Here is a 12,984-nt window from a genome sequence, read left to right as displayed (position 1 = left end):
ATACTAAAACAGCAAACAGAATAATTCCAAACAGGTCGATTTTAGAAGATTTTAGAACCTCAGTGAACACCCTGGTTACCAGCAAACAGCATTGGTATATGGCCTAGACGCTCCAGTAAACTGGAACAGCCAGGCACCATTACAGAAAGCTCCCGATCCCTACCAGCACCCAGCAGCTTCACCTGTGCCTTTCAGCTTTTCACTGAGCCCCGATCTGCCAGGCTGGAGCTTACATAAAGGACTGAGATGCGAGAGTCCTGATGTGTCCCCAGCAAATATTCTGGCAGTCACCTCTTGCCTTGTTTTAATGGGGATGATTAAGCACATGCTAAATATACTTGTGAATTCTGCTGCATGATCTGCTCTTTAGGACCGGGATTATTTCTTTCAGATTCACATTGCATTTAGCACAATAGCTCAAGCCAGCTGAACCCGAAACCCTTCCACAACACAAAAGTGCTCAAACAAAACAACACTGCGACAACCGAGGGAACTCAGCGCTTGGGAGGGCTTTCTCCTCTGTCTGTCTGTCCTGCTGGGGGCAAAGACTAAGTCATATTTTAACAGTTCCAGTGCCGTTCACAGGATTGTTTTCTGTGCTTCCAGAGCCGCTGGTGCATTCAGAAGCAGCGGTGTTTCACATCAAAGCCCCCGCGCTAGCAACTATCTAAACATCATCCCCAACACTGCTCCAACTGTTACATGGTGTAATAGGTCAGGCCCACGCATCCCTCACTCGGTCAGCCGAGCGGGGGTAATTCCCCCCCCCCCCCCCCCCCCCCCCACACCCCCCCCCCCCCCCCCCGAAGCACAGATGCCGCATTCCTGTAGAGAGCTGCAATTTGCAGAGCCCAGGCTGGGGGCGGCTCCTGCTCTCCCGGGGAGCAGCGCTGAATCACAGCAGTGAGAGTGCAGCAATCTTTTCTTATCCTCACACCAAGGGCCTCCGGGCTGGGCTGCAGTACAGCTCAGGGCTGAAAGCGCTCCGAGAGCTGCAAGGTGCCATCTCCCCACACTCAGCACTTTGATCTCACCACCTTTACCGAGGGGAGTAAAAGCCAAAGGGGGGAAGGGCCACAGGCAGCTTCCCTGGTGGGCTTCCAGCTTACGGAGCGATCCCGGCTCTCAGCCTCAGAGGAAGGACGCGGAGGGGCAGTACGAGCCCCCGCAGTAACACCTAGCAGGGAGCCCATCCTGGCAGGCCACGAGGCGGTTTGCAGCTCCTTCCTTTTCAACTCATACTTACTCCTGGGGCTCACAACAGAGGCCGCAGAACTAAGTAGATGGCTGTAAAAGGCTGGGGGCGGAGAAGCTGCGCTACGTCAACAGCAGGACAAGAACAACCAAATTTAAACCCTACCCTGACGTGCCAGAGCTTGCTGCACCCACCTTCACAGTTCCTCCTGCTGGCAAGTGTCCCACGTTGTCCAGAGAACCCACTTTGGCTTGGGCCTTCTCCTTGAAGTTCAGCTTCTGGTTCTCAATTTTGACATCTCCTCCCCCTAGAAGAAGATTGCGCAGGAGTGAGGGTATCGGTGCCCCCAGAGCCATCCCACCCAAGGTCTGTCCCTTCACAGCCTTCCCTGGGAAGCCACTGGCAACCCAGTGCCCTCAGAGGGACAAGGCCAAGATTTAGTCTCTCCAGTCAAGGTTCGGTTCCAACACTGGCTACGTCGGTGGCTTCCACCTGTGCAGGCCCAGCAGCGCTGCAGACAGGCAGGGCTGCACAGCCAAGCCCCAAAGGCTCCCGCAGGTGTGAAACACCACACACGCAGACGGATGGGCTGGAGGATCCCTCACACCAGCGGCCTCCCCCGGGCTGCTGGAGAACCCGCCTCCCCTGGCAGAGGTGTGAGGTGCCGCTTCCACCCGCTCCCACGCTGCTGCGCTGCCCACGGCTGATACCAGCTGCCTGCTCCCACCCGCGTCCCTCGGCAAGGCCTCTGCCAGCTCAGCCCCTCTGCGCAGCTGTTGGTGCCGGGACACGTTCTGCTCCTTTTGTGAACTGCCTTCCCTCGCTCGTTACCTGTCCCCATGCCGACGCCATGGCTGGCAGCTGCCTGCCTGCCTGGACCATCAGCTCCCACCCGACACAGGCCCATGTGCCACTGCTGAGCTGCTCCGGAGGCAGCACCGGGCAGGGAGAAGCCATGCGTGGCAGCTGGCTGGACACCTCAGGAGAACACCAAGCTCAGACAAACAACTGTAGATTTCTAGCAAGATTTTTCTAGATTGAGAATAAAATTCCCTTTAACAATTCAGACTGTGTGTGCAGTCCGCATTCCAGCGGGTTTCTCAAAAAAAGCTATTTAAGTCTTGCTAAGCACGATTTTGCTTCCCAGTGGCATCATTAAATCCTCAGCCCTCAGCACTCTGGGAGCTTGGCATGGCCTATGATGGAAGCCAACTGCTTTGGTCTAACAAAATCAGTTAAAACATCTGACAACAGATGGATGGATTATTCTGCTTTAATCAGCCCTGGACAAGAGCGGTTATTGTCGTGCAAAGCTTGTTATTACAGAGCACTGAGGTCATGTTTGTGGCACCACGTCCTCAGAGCGGGAGCACTTTCTGAGGCACTGAACCATGTGCTGGCTGTATGAGGTTGAACTGCTTTCAACCTAACAGGCTGGCAAAAAGGTTGCAGGAAACTCCCAGGAGCAGACAAAGACAAGCCCTGTAATAATGGTTTTTCACCTTTGGTCGGTGAACTTGTCCCTCGGGCATGGATGTTTGACTGCCAGGAGTTTCCCTGTGCAGGTGACTGTCCTCAGATACAGACAAACCAGCAACAGTCGGTGAACTGACCCTACTTCAGCATGCTGCGAAGGTACAGTTCAAACAACCTGCCTACAGCCACGGCAACCTCAACTTGAGACCCCCTACGCTTCAGCTGAGCGGTGGGGGGCTGCTCAGCGCTCCATCAGCAAACCCAAGATGCGCAGGAATTCACACCGATAATTGCTGTGCTCTCAACAAGGACCAAATAATTTCTGCACACTCAGCCCATAACATGTCATTAAAAGAGCCAAAAGGGTTTTATATAAGACAGGAGCTGCTACTGAACCGAAGGCTAAAAAGAGCCTTTTATCTGCTTTGAAGAACTGGAGGGAAGTTACTTCACCCTTCCACAGCACACACACGTTCAGAGCCCCAAAGCCCCTTCTAAGTACGGATGAAGCTTCCAGACTCCCGGAACAGTCACAGTAAGTATCCACTTTTTTTTTTTTTTTTTTTCAAATGGGGAGGGAAAAAGAGAACTGAGTCAAAACAGTAGATTATCTTCACAGGCATGGTGAAATCCCACATCTCCTAATCCCCTGCTCTGCTCATGAAACCACCAGGAATGGCTCAAGAAGTTCCAACAGCACTTCCAGAAACACTCCCCAAAAGCCAACCACGCCTTAAGCGATTTCAGTCGCAACCCAGGACTGAATTTAAGTGATATGCAGTATCTACAGACAGATCATAAGGAAACAGTAAAATTTCTACCTGGCTTATGCTTGATATTTGCTTTAGAGCCACACTTCGAGGACACTTTGGAAAGGTCAACTTTCTTGTTCTGGATTTGCACCTAAAGAGACAAAAAGAGACAGCTCAACACAGAGAAATGATTTCCTGGGAACCTGGAGGCCAAGTGGCCATCTCAAACATCAGGTCACGCTTAATGACCCTGCACCCCTTTTCTACCGCATTATTTTCTCAGTTTACTGATTTCCCAGTCCCTGTGTGCCAGCCGCTGCAGCCAGCCGCGGCGTTACCTAAAGAGGTGGTTAATGTGAGCAGACAGAAATTGAGACCAGATAAAACCGACAGATGGACAGTAACCAGAAACAGGAGTCTGGAGCTCATGGCACATCCATGGAATTCAAAAGCACTTGGGAGAGGGACCAAAACCAGCCAACCCCACTGCCACGACCCCCAGGCTGTTTCTGCCCAGTGCTGGCTCTGCCTCCCAAGACATGGGCCATTGCCGGGGCAGCTCCAGACAGTCACCAGGGCAGGTGTCATCTCACGGTTCTACTCAGCCACTCTCCTGCTGTAGGACCAGAGAGGTGCCACCAGCCCCAGCTTTTGCTCTCTACCATCTTCACGGTGCGGATGGACCCGTGACTGACTGTCCGGCTCTGTCTGCAGCCTCCTCCCGCAGCCTGTCCTCCCTGCTGGGAACACGGCACCAGGAAGGATCATCGTGCCCAGATGGAACAAACTGCTGGAAGAAGCCATCCTTCTCCAGGGCAAAACACTGGGAGCGAGGAAGCTACTCCCCAGCATTATTTCCTTTAACCTCATTCTACCAGTGACTTGGTACCAGCACACAAAACCCTCAGTGAGAGGGTGTACGGGGGCGCAGTCACGAAATCATGAGATATCCATGACTCAGTAAATGACCTTCTGCCAAGCCACTGAGCCAAATATTCTAGCATGGTGTCTGCAGACATCAGTTTGAATTTGGGGAAAAGCATCTTCTCTGGGGTGGAGTGAAGACATCACAGGTTTAATGTTTTTTTTCTCAAAAAAATACTTCCTCTCCGACTCCTGGACCAAGCGCATTGTACAGAGCCCCATTTCTGACATCCTTACAATTCCTTCTGCAGCTCCAGGTGGATGAAAAAATACAAACACAGGATAATTTATATCCGAAAGAACTTCTGGTCATCTGGTCTTACCCCCTAATAAAGTGAGATTGTAACTTTCCAAGGGAAAAGTCTGAGGGCTGTTGGTAGTAACGTTAAGAGGATCACCTCTCCCAACCATGCCAGCAACCACCAGCTGGCACCTACGTGCACAGACAGTTCTGCTATACATCGCCTCACAGAGAAAATGAAAATCTTTCTCTCTGAATGTGACAAGAATTCATTCACTTACCAGCTACTCTAAAAGCTTATTGAGAATTATCATGATAATTTGCAATCCGTCTTTCTCAGGAAGCATGAATCCTCCCAGTACTTGTGAAACAGGATGAGTCAAAGCCCTGATGTCTTGTTTGCTCGGAACGAGTGGGACAGCACAGATCAACCCCCCGCTCCGCTGTTCCGTGCTCATGTACCCTGAGCCAGTGACACTAGACGCTCCGAAAAGGTGAGATCACGGCTACGGATTCTGATTTCCTTGAGGGTTGCTAGTGAAGTTACTACAGCTTTTATAACGAGCACTTGTTCACTTGGAACTAGAATAAAGCTAAATTTATTTCACAGAATGCGTTTTAAAACAACAACGTTTGTTACCCGCTAGGGTAGACAGACCCGGTTATGACTCCTCAGGATTTCACCTGGAGATCCAGTTACACCTAAACGGAAGCGTATTCCTTGTAAGATTTCTAACATCGGCCGTTTTGAGTTAGCAACGAGAGACATGTTTAAAGGCTTGGGCTTGCATTTACAGAGCCCAGTACTCAAGACTCTGGTGCCAGAAATAAACTTCAGATCTGAAAGCTTGATACTGAGGCTTGGACGGGAAGTGTGATCTCCATTCCCTTTTTAGATTTTTTTGTCTCTGACCATTTCCCAGTCCATCTAAGCAGGTCAAGCCAAAGGGTAGAGAAACAGATAGACATTCCAAATCACCTTGCTAAATCTTCCACAACAGGCACACTACCTGAACTTTTTAAAATCCACCTCTTTGCTGTTACTTTCTTTAAAAGGAGAGGGGGGGAAATACTAAAGCATAACAAGCTTTTACCTAGGAAACCTAACTATGTTTGTATCAAGATATTTCTGGCAAATATAACACGGGGAGGAACAGTATCTACTGCTTTTGAACATATCTTTTGGGGTATCTTGGAGGGGAGAAGAAATTATCTCCATGCACAGAAGGCAAAATGGGTACCCAATCTGAGCGTACCAGCTGGGAACCGCTTCCCTTAGGTAGGGTGTCCACCACTCTTACCAAAGCAATCCTGAGGCTGAATCAGAATTTGCTAGTAACCACAGCTCTTGTCTACAGGATTCCTATAAAGCTTTAGCTGAAGCCACAGACTAGAACAACGGACTTTCCAGACGCCCCCATCAACAGCGTCGTTCAGGAATTAAACATCGGGAAGTCTTCTATCAGAAATGATCATGGTAACTGTTTGAACAAGAAAATGTTTTGGAAGAGGACGATGATATTACAGTGTCCCAAAGGGAGTGAGCAGATATAAAAACAGGTAAAGGGAAACGCTTTTTTAGGAAGCCAGATTGGCCGCTGTGTCTCATCTACTCACATTGGTACTGCCTGTGCCGGGTTTGGGGGTGCTGGATGGCTGGGAATGACTGCCTGAAGCTGGTTTGGGGGCATTTGGAACCTGGAAATAACAAGCACTTTATTCTCCAGTGTCAAAGCAGAAAGCCTACGTAGCTGAGCAAGGAGAGAACTGCAGTGGTAAAAGGAGAGTGTGGAAGAAGAGAAGAAAGCAGGCACAGGCTCGTCCCCTGGAGTTGGGAATGTCCCCAGGACAGGACAGCAAAGAGGAAAGGACAGGTTTGGTGAATCATTAGAAGAATAGTTCCCTAATGTAGTTAATCAAGCAAGGAAAATATTCCCCAGATTTAAATCACATTTCTGTTGGCCTCAAAAAAGGAAAAGTACATTAGACTCGTCCACTAAAAGGCTACAGAAAGTAAGAGTGGCAAAATGGAAGTGGCTGATAAAACAGCTCCTCTGGGTGCATGAACAGTTACGTTACCACAGATGCTCTTTAACAGTATAGCCAAAGGGACTTCTGCCACAAAACACCGACCAGGTGTAAACAGCCTGTTCCCAACCTGGGGGACAAAGCCAGATGAAGTATGCAGCAGGAACAGAAATGTGCACAACTAAAAAATATTACGAGAGCACTTAATTGACATGATGGTCTCGACATCAGATTTTGTTGATTTCTCCTGCATGGGTGTTTCTATGGGAAGCTCCATACACATGTGTATGCACTCCTGTAAGCACAGACAGCAGGTAGGAATGGCAAATCCCACCCCTGGTGAGCAGCCACAAACTGGAAGGCAAGAGGGCGGCAGGGGCACGTGCCTAGCAAGGGAAGTCAAGCCTGGTTAAGTGAATGCTGCCCGTGCGACTTCAACATCTGTCTCTTACCATCTTGGCAACCAATCTACAGGGAACAAGTTCGTTAAAAACCCAGATTTGGTTGCCTCTTGCAAAGATTTAAGGAAGAATTAGTCACGCAGAGTGAAGGTTTGGCCAGCTAGACAGACACATACGTATTTTCCAGGAAAAGTAGCCATGGCAGCCTGCGCCACGGTCAGGTCCTACGCAGTATTTGTATCTGCTGAACCAGACATCAAGCAGAACAACTGACCACAGAGCAACAGTACATCTGGCCCCAGAAACTGATTATTTGAAGGGAGTTTCATTGATGCTGGTTCTCAGGCACTGGGCACAGAGAAAGCATCACAAGATAGCTGGACATCACTCCTCAGGAACCCGGCACGTTTAAACACCAATGGAAAAAACTTCCTTGGGCTTAAGTACTTCAGTGTAGTTTTGAAACCATCCAACCTTTGTTTCTCTGCAAGCTAGCCCTAGTACACATGGCCTAGCACAGATTTGTTAAAGTAGCACAGATTTGCCTGCAAGGAAACAAACCCGCCAAGCTACAGTCACGTTTTCAAAAGCTTTAGTATCTAGATAGTTAAACAGTTATTTTTGCCAGATGCGTTCAGTATATAATACTCCAAACCAAGTACGCAGACGTTACAAGATTAGCCTTCTATTTTAATGAGCTCAACTTTGCTGCTAGGGATACCAGTAGCCTTTAAATTTAGAAATTAATCGCTGCTCAAAGATTAAGACCTGAAGTCTTTTCCTCCTCCTTTTTCGAAGTCTCCCTTCTTGTGAAACAAGAAGTGAAACCAATCTGACTCAGGCTCGCTCTGTTAGCCAGGGAAGAGTAATGGGCGCTTCCAGGCCACAGTTTGTTTAATCTGAAAAATCAGATGCTAAAATAGGTCAGAGGCCTGACGAGGTGCCTGTTGGCTGCAGAGGGAACCCACGGTGAGCTGCCTCCTGGGGTCAGCCACGTGGACATCCTACATTTGGTCATGAATACCACGTAAACCAGCCGAGAAATATTTGTAGTACGATGAACCAAGACGTGCACATTCAGCCTAGCATCCCATGGGGAAAACCCCCACAACCCTCCAGCCTACGTTATTTCCAGAGGCCCTGAAACTGCCACCACACCTTTCTGCCTGAAACAGAGCATTCTTCAGACTGACATAAAAACATAGTACAAGAGAAGGAGTTAGTAGAAAGACAGCTTGCCCAGAGCCCATACTTACATTCCCACCTCCAGGGACATGCTTAATATTGTCCTTGGAACCACACTTGGACTGAACATGGCTGTAGTTCGCTTTTTTGGAGACTATCTGGACCTGGAATGTTACAGAATGGAAAACAACACAAGGGAAGAGGACTGGTTAGAGTTGTCATATGGCAGGCTGGAGTGGATGCTCCAACACGGTGGATAAACAAAGAGTTGTGTTAAACTCAATCCAACTTTAGTATTGGGTGTGAAAGCAACTGAGGAGAAGAGTGAGAAAAAAAGTGAACGAAACAAGAGGCTGCACAGACAGTGTTAGTGCGAGAGCGTAAGCGCTACCGTGAGGACCACTACTCCATGTACCCTACGGGTTAGCATTACTGGCGGGTACCTGCCTGACGCAGGGGCTGGGCCGTGGCCCCCGGGACGCTGCCAGGACCCCTGGTGAGAGCTGCCCAGAGCAGGCAGTGCCCGCTCAGGAGCGGAGCCATAGCCACCACTCCCCGCCATGCTATGAAGGTGTCTGCGCTTGGGCTCCATCTGCCTGCTGGGCTCCAGCCCCAGGTAACATCCCTCCCAGCCTCCGGGCAGTAGAGCCTGGCCTGAGAAACAATTCCGATGAAGGTGTCAAACCTTCAGTTACATTTTATCAGATGAGTTTTACGTTAATTGGATTGTTTCTCCGTTAAACTAAAGTGACTTGGACTTTTTCAAAATACAAAAGGAGTATGCTAGGTGAGCTTTTACTCACAAAGTAGTAACTGAGTTAGAGTAACAAGCCCATGTTTACAAAGGTTAGTCACGACATGTGTTTAGTCTGGGAGTTATTTAACACAGCACAAAACGTGGCAGAAGCTGTATCCTACTTTCTAGAAAGAGGCGATAAATTCAAAGCACAAAAGGAATCACCGGAACATTCTCACTTCAGCAGGTTTCCAAAAGCTCCTTAGCCAGTTTGAAAGACTGGATTCAGTGCAACAGCAGCTCTGAAAAGGTGCTCGTGCTGTGGAAGCGTGCAGGGGGTCACTGACTTCTCTAGAGGTACAAATCCCATCCACTCATTAACAGGCTCTGCCTTATGATATCTGAATTACATCCGCAGCGCAGGCACTCCCGCCTTGCTCCCCGTCCACTCGCGCTGAAATCGTGCGTGACGACAGCGCCAGGGTAGCCCACCGCACGGTGAGCGCCTGGTGTGCGGAGCTACCGCATTCTGATACAACTGCGTTGGGAATACTGCAGGGAAGATATAAAGTCCTTAATACTCTGCAGTCTTAAACCTGGCAGCTAAAGCTCTCTCCTCTCAGTTGCAGACCAGTGCTGGGTACGAAGGACTGGTTTTAAGGGAAACTTTTGACGCAAAGTTAAACCTACCTACCTAAAACAGGGAGGACTCTGCTCTGAAAACCATTGACATTCACAGCAGGCAGGGAAAAGACACCTATGGCAGTGATCTCTGAGTATGTTTAACCAAGAACATCTTAAGAGTTTGTAAGAAAGAACTGGAAGAGTGTCTGTGCAAGAAACAGTGACACTGACAGGAGAAAGCAGAAGAGTTGAAGAGAAGGGAAAGTGACTCAAAATGGAAATGTTTTCCTTCATCTCCCACAGAGAAAAGTCTGAAATAAACTCACTTTCCCATTGGGCTGTTTTGGGGCACCCTCTTTTGATACGGTTGTTTTAGTAGTAGCCATTTTAGAGACCGCACTGGGTTCAGACTTTCGTGCAGCAGCGGCTGATTCTGTCTTTTTCTCTATTTTCCCCTAGATGGAGACAAACGGATGATTTCAACCAGCAAAAGGAAAAGTGTGGGCAGGAGAGTATGGGAACACAAGCCACCCAGATCAATTCAGTGGAGCAGATGACCCAGGAGAACTTCTTACATGCTGCAATTCTCAGGCAAAGTATAACCCCATGCCCGGGAACAATGAAACGAAGGGGGTGGAAGGGCAGCAACATCACTCAGACACAGGATGAAACAGGCACCCTGTGGCCATAAAGCAGTAATTAAGTTTTCAGTGTCTCAAAAAACTCATAGGTGCCCTTCCTCGGTATCTCCTTTCCCCAGCAGTCACGTTGGCAGGTAACCAAGTGACCCCAGTACATTATATTCTGCCAAAACATTAAACCCAACAGCAGTGCAGAACCACCTCCTTCACACAGATCTTTGAGGCAAAGGCATCCACTGGCTGATTTTCTTGGCCTTTGAGCTCTGAGGGCTCTGCTGGATACATACACACTGTACTTCCAGTTCTGATTTCGCACCCATGCACCGATCTGACTCAGGCTTTGAGACCAACAGCTGATGTAGATTTTGGCTAATCAAATGCAGGTGGACCCAGCTAATCCAGCTATGCAGAAAATTGAATGAAAATTTACAGGTGTTAGAAAAATTCAGCAACTACCTGAGAATATCCATTCTTCTGCTAATCTAGATCCAGGTAAGTGCAGCAGAACCTGCATTTTTTTGGGGGGGCTCAGCATAAATCCTGTATCTCACTAACCTACCACCAACAGAACAGTAAACAATAAAACCCCAGCACTCCTATACCATTCTCAGATTCTAAAAACATCTCAGCGTAAGTAAGACTACAAAAAGGACAATTTTCTTGAAAGTACAATTGTTAGGGTTTAACAATTCTATGAAAATTTAGAAAAAGGACAGTACAATTAAATGTAAGAACAAATTCCCTTAAACTGACACAATGCCCCTGTAAGCGAAAAAGCTCTGCAGTCCTCGGAACCCTAGCGTGGTTTAAAGTAACAGAACAGTCTTACATGGGTTTTTTGACCAGATGGCAGAAGGCTTTCTGAACTTGTTTGGTTTTAAGCTATAATATACAGCATCTGAAAGGGCCACCTTCCTGGCTTGCCTCAAAGCTTTTAGCAGACTTGGTCTGTCATTTCCAAAAACTGTTTTGGGGAGTGGAAGTTTCTGTCCTCTAGACCTCCGAGGGCTGTACTACGGCATTGTGTAACAACGATACTCTAACTCTGAAGAATAAATCCATGCTGTATCGATGCTGTCTGTGACACACACCACCGCAGCCCAAGAATGCCCTTGACTTTAATGTGCCTGAGAGGAGATTAAGGCTCCCAGCATGAAACGTGCTCTCTTGGCACTAGATTAAAGTTATATGCAGAGTTATTCATTACTGCAGACCTGCGGCAAAGATAAGTGGGCAAATCTGTTCCACTTGGTAGAAATTAAAGCCCTCTGACTATGGGCAAGCTGCTAACACATTTGGTCAGGCAAAGATGGGTGTATCTGTTATACCATACCCAATAAAGGTTTTATGATTATACATATCCACAAAATTATTTAAACCCTCAGAAGAGGGCTAGAGGTATATCTCTAATCCTTCATCATTTACATGGTAGATACTCCCAGTGAAAGTGTAATTTAAGACCACTACTGATTGAGAGCCTCAAGCTGTGTCCATGCGTGTGCTTTTCCCTACAAATCATCCAACACTACTCTCTTCTTTCCTGGCGGCCACCCCAGGTTACCCGAAGAGCAGCACATGTGGACCCATTTCATTTCAGCTTTAGTCCTGACAAGCCGAACACAGTCCCCGTTCCTAGACCCGGGCAAGATGCTGTGGAACTTGCTCCTGAATCCAGATTTCCTGCGTCATAGTGTGTTATTCCACCTCTTGTACCACTCAGCAGACTCAATTCCTCTATTCAAAGGCAAAGTTTTGGAATATAGACAAGATTTTGAGCTTTCATTACCAACTAGTTTCTATGTCAGGATGTACGACAGAAAGACAGAACCTCAGTTTTGAATTCCTGTACGTATGTCAGTAAACACCATGAAGGCTCTTAGGGCGGATTCCTTCTGTACGCTACTATTGCTGCCTTGTTAATGCCTTGTGCATAAACCAAGAACCCAAAGAGGAGCTCTGCAGAGCATAAATGAGAAGAGCAGTGAGGATACAGCCACCAAAATTAGCAAAGAGCACCCATAACGCTTAAGAGCTACTGTTCCAAAGCGCTTATTGTTATGAAGCTTGAAGAAACTTACCTTTCCTCCGCCAGGCTGATGCTTAATATTATCTGTTGATCCAATTTTGGAACGTACATTTTTCAGATCTGGAGCAGAAACGCTGCTGGTCGGGCGAGAAGGCTTGGAAACAGGTTTAGTCGGAGCCTTCGCAGTTGTTTTTTTAGCATCTGCTGTTGCAGTTGAGGTTGTGGTGGGTTTGGTTGCAGCAGGCTTGGTTTTGGGACGACTGGTGGCTACTCCAGGTAAGGTGGGTGCACTGGAAGTGGTGGTAGGAGTTGTGGCGCTACTTTTTACCACATTCCCAGTAGCGCTCTTAGGGCGGCTCAAGTCTGCTACAATTATCACAGTGATAGTTGGAGGGAAGGGGGGAAAAAGATGGGTCAGAGGCCATTTACACAAACTTCCTCAGAGTCCTAAAGATGTACCCACTGCACCTGCTTAATAAACACCGCCCTGAACAAGGAGGGTTTGATTTAGATGGAAACTGAACAGTTACCTGATGGCGACTTCGCAGAGGTCTTCTTAGCATCTGCAGGCTTTGCATCAGTCTTGATAGCTGCCCAACACAAAACACACTGGTTAAGCATTTCCGAGCAGGAGCCAGTTTGCACAGATGAGAAGCCCAGATCATGGCACAGCTTTCGCTGGAGGTCAGGGGCTCTCCGCAGCTCCTCACACCCTGACAGCCCTCTTTACCCACAGCCCCCATTTCTAACATGCT

General features: G+C 48.2%; 1 protein-coding gene across 17 annotated transcripts in view; it reads right to left on the bottom strand.

The window, feature by feature from the left end:
* MAP4 (microtubule associated protein 4) overlaps positions 1-12,984 on the bottom strand; it is a 139,970-nt gene that overhangs the window by 7,128 nt on the left and 119,858 nt on the right. For 12 of the 17 annotated variants that reach the window (XM_055706804.1, XM_055706799.1, XM_055706807.1 and 9 more), the window contains 6 exons: positions 12,760-12,819; positions 12,282-12,595; positions 9,889-10,017; positions 8,274-8,366; positions 3,493-3,574; positions 1,390-1,502 (listed from right to left, as the gene is read on the bottom strand). In XM_055706804.1, the coding sequence (XP_055562779.1) occupies positions 1,390-1,502; positions 3,493-3,574; positions 8,274-8,366; positions 9,889-10,017; positions 12,282-12,595; positions 12,760-12,819 (791 nt within the window). The remainder of the gene's footprint in view (positions 1-1,389; positions 1,503-3,492; positions 3,575-8,273; positions 8,367-9,888; positions 10,018-12,281; positions 12,596-12,759; positions 12,820-12,984) is intronic. The other 5 variants (XM_055706801.1, XM_055706811.1, XM_055706808.1 and 2 more) reach the window with 3 other exon arrangements.

Source organism: Falco cherrug, chromosome 4, assembly GCF_023634085.1.
Source record: "Falco cherrug isolate bFalChe1 chromosome 4, bFalChe1.pri, whole genome shotgun sequence".
NCBI classification, from domain to species: Eukaryota; Metazoa; Chordata; class Aves; order Falconiformes; family Falconidae; genus Falco; species Falco cherrug.
Note: the sequence above shows the minus strand (reverse complement) of the source record. Positions and strands in the feature narration are given on the sequence as shown.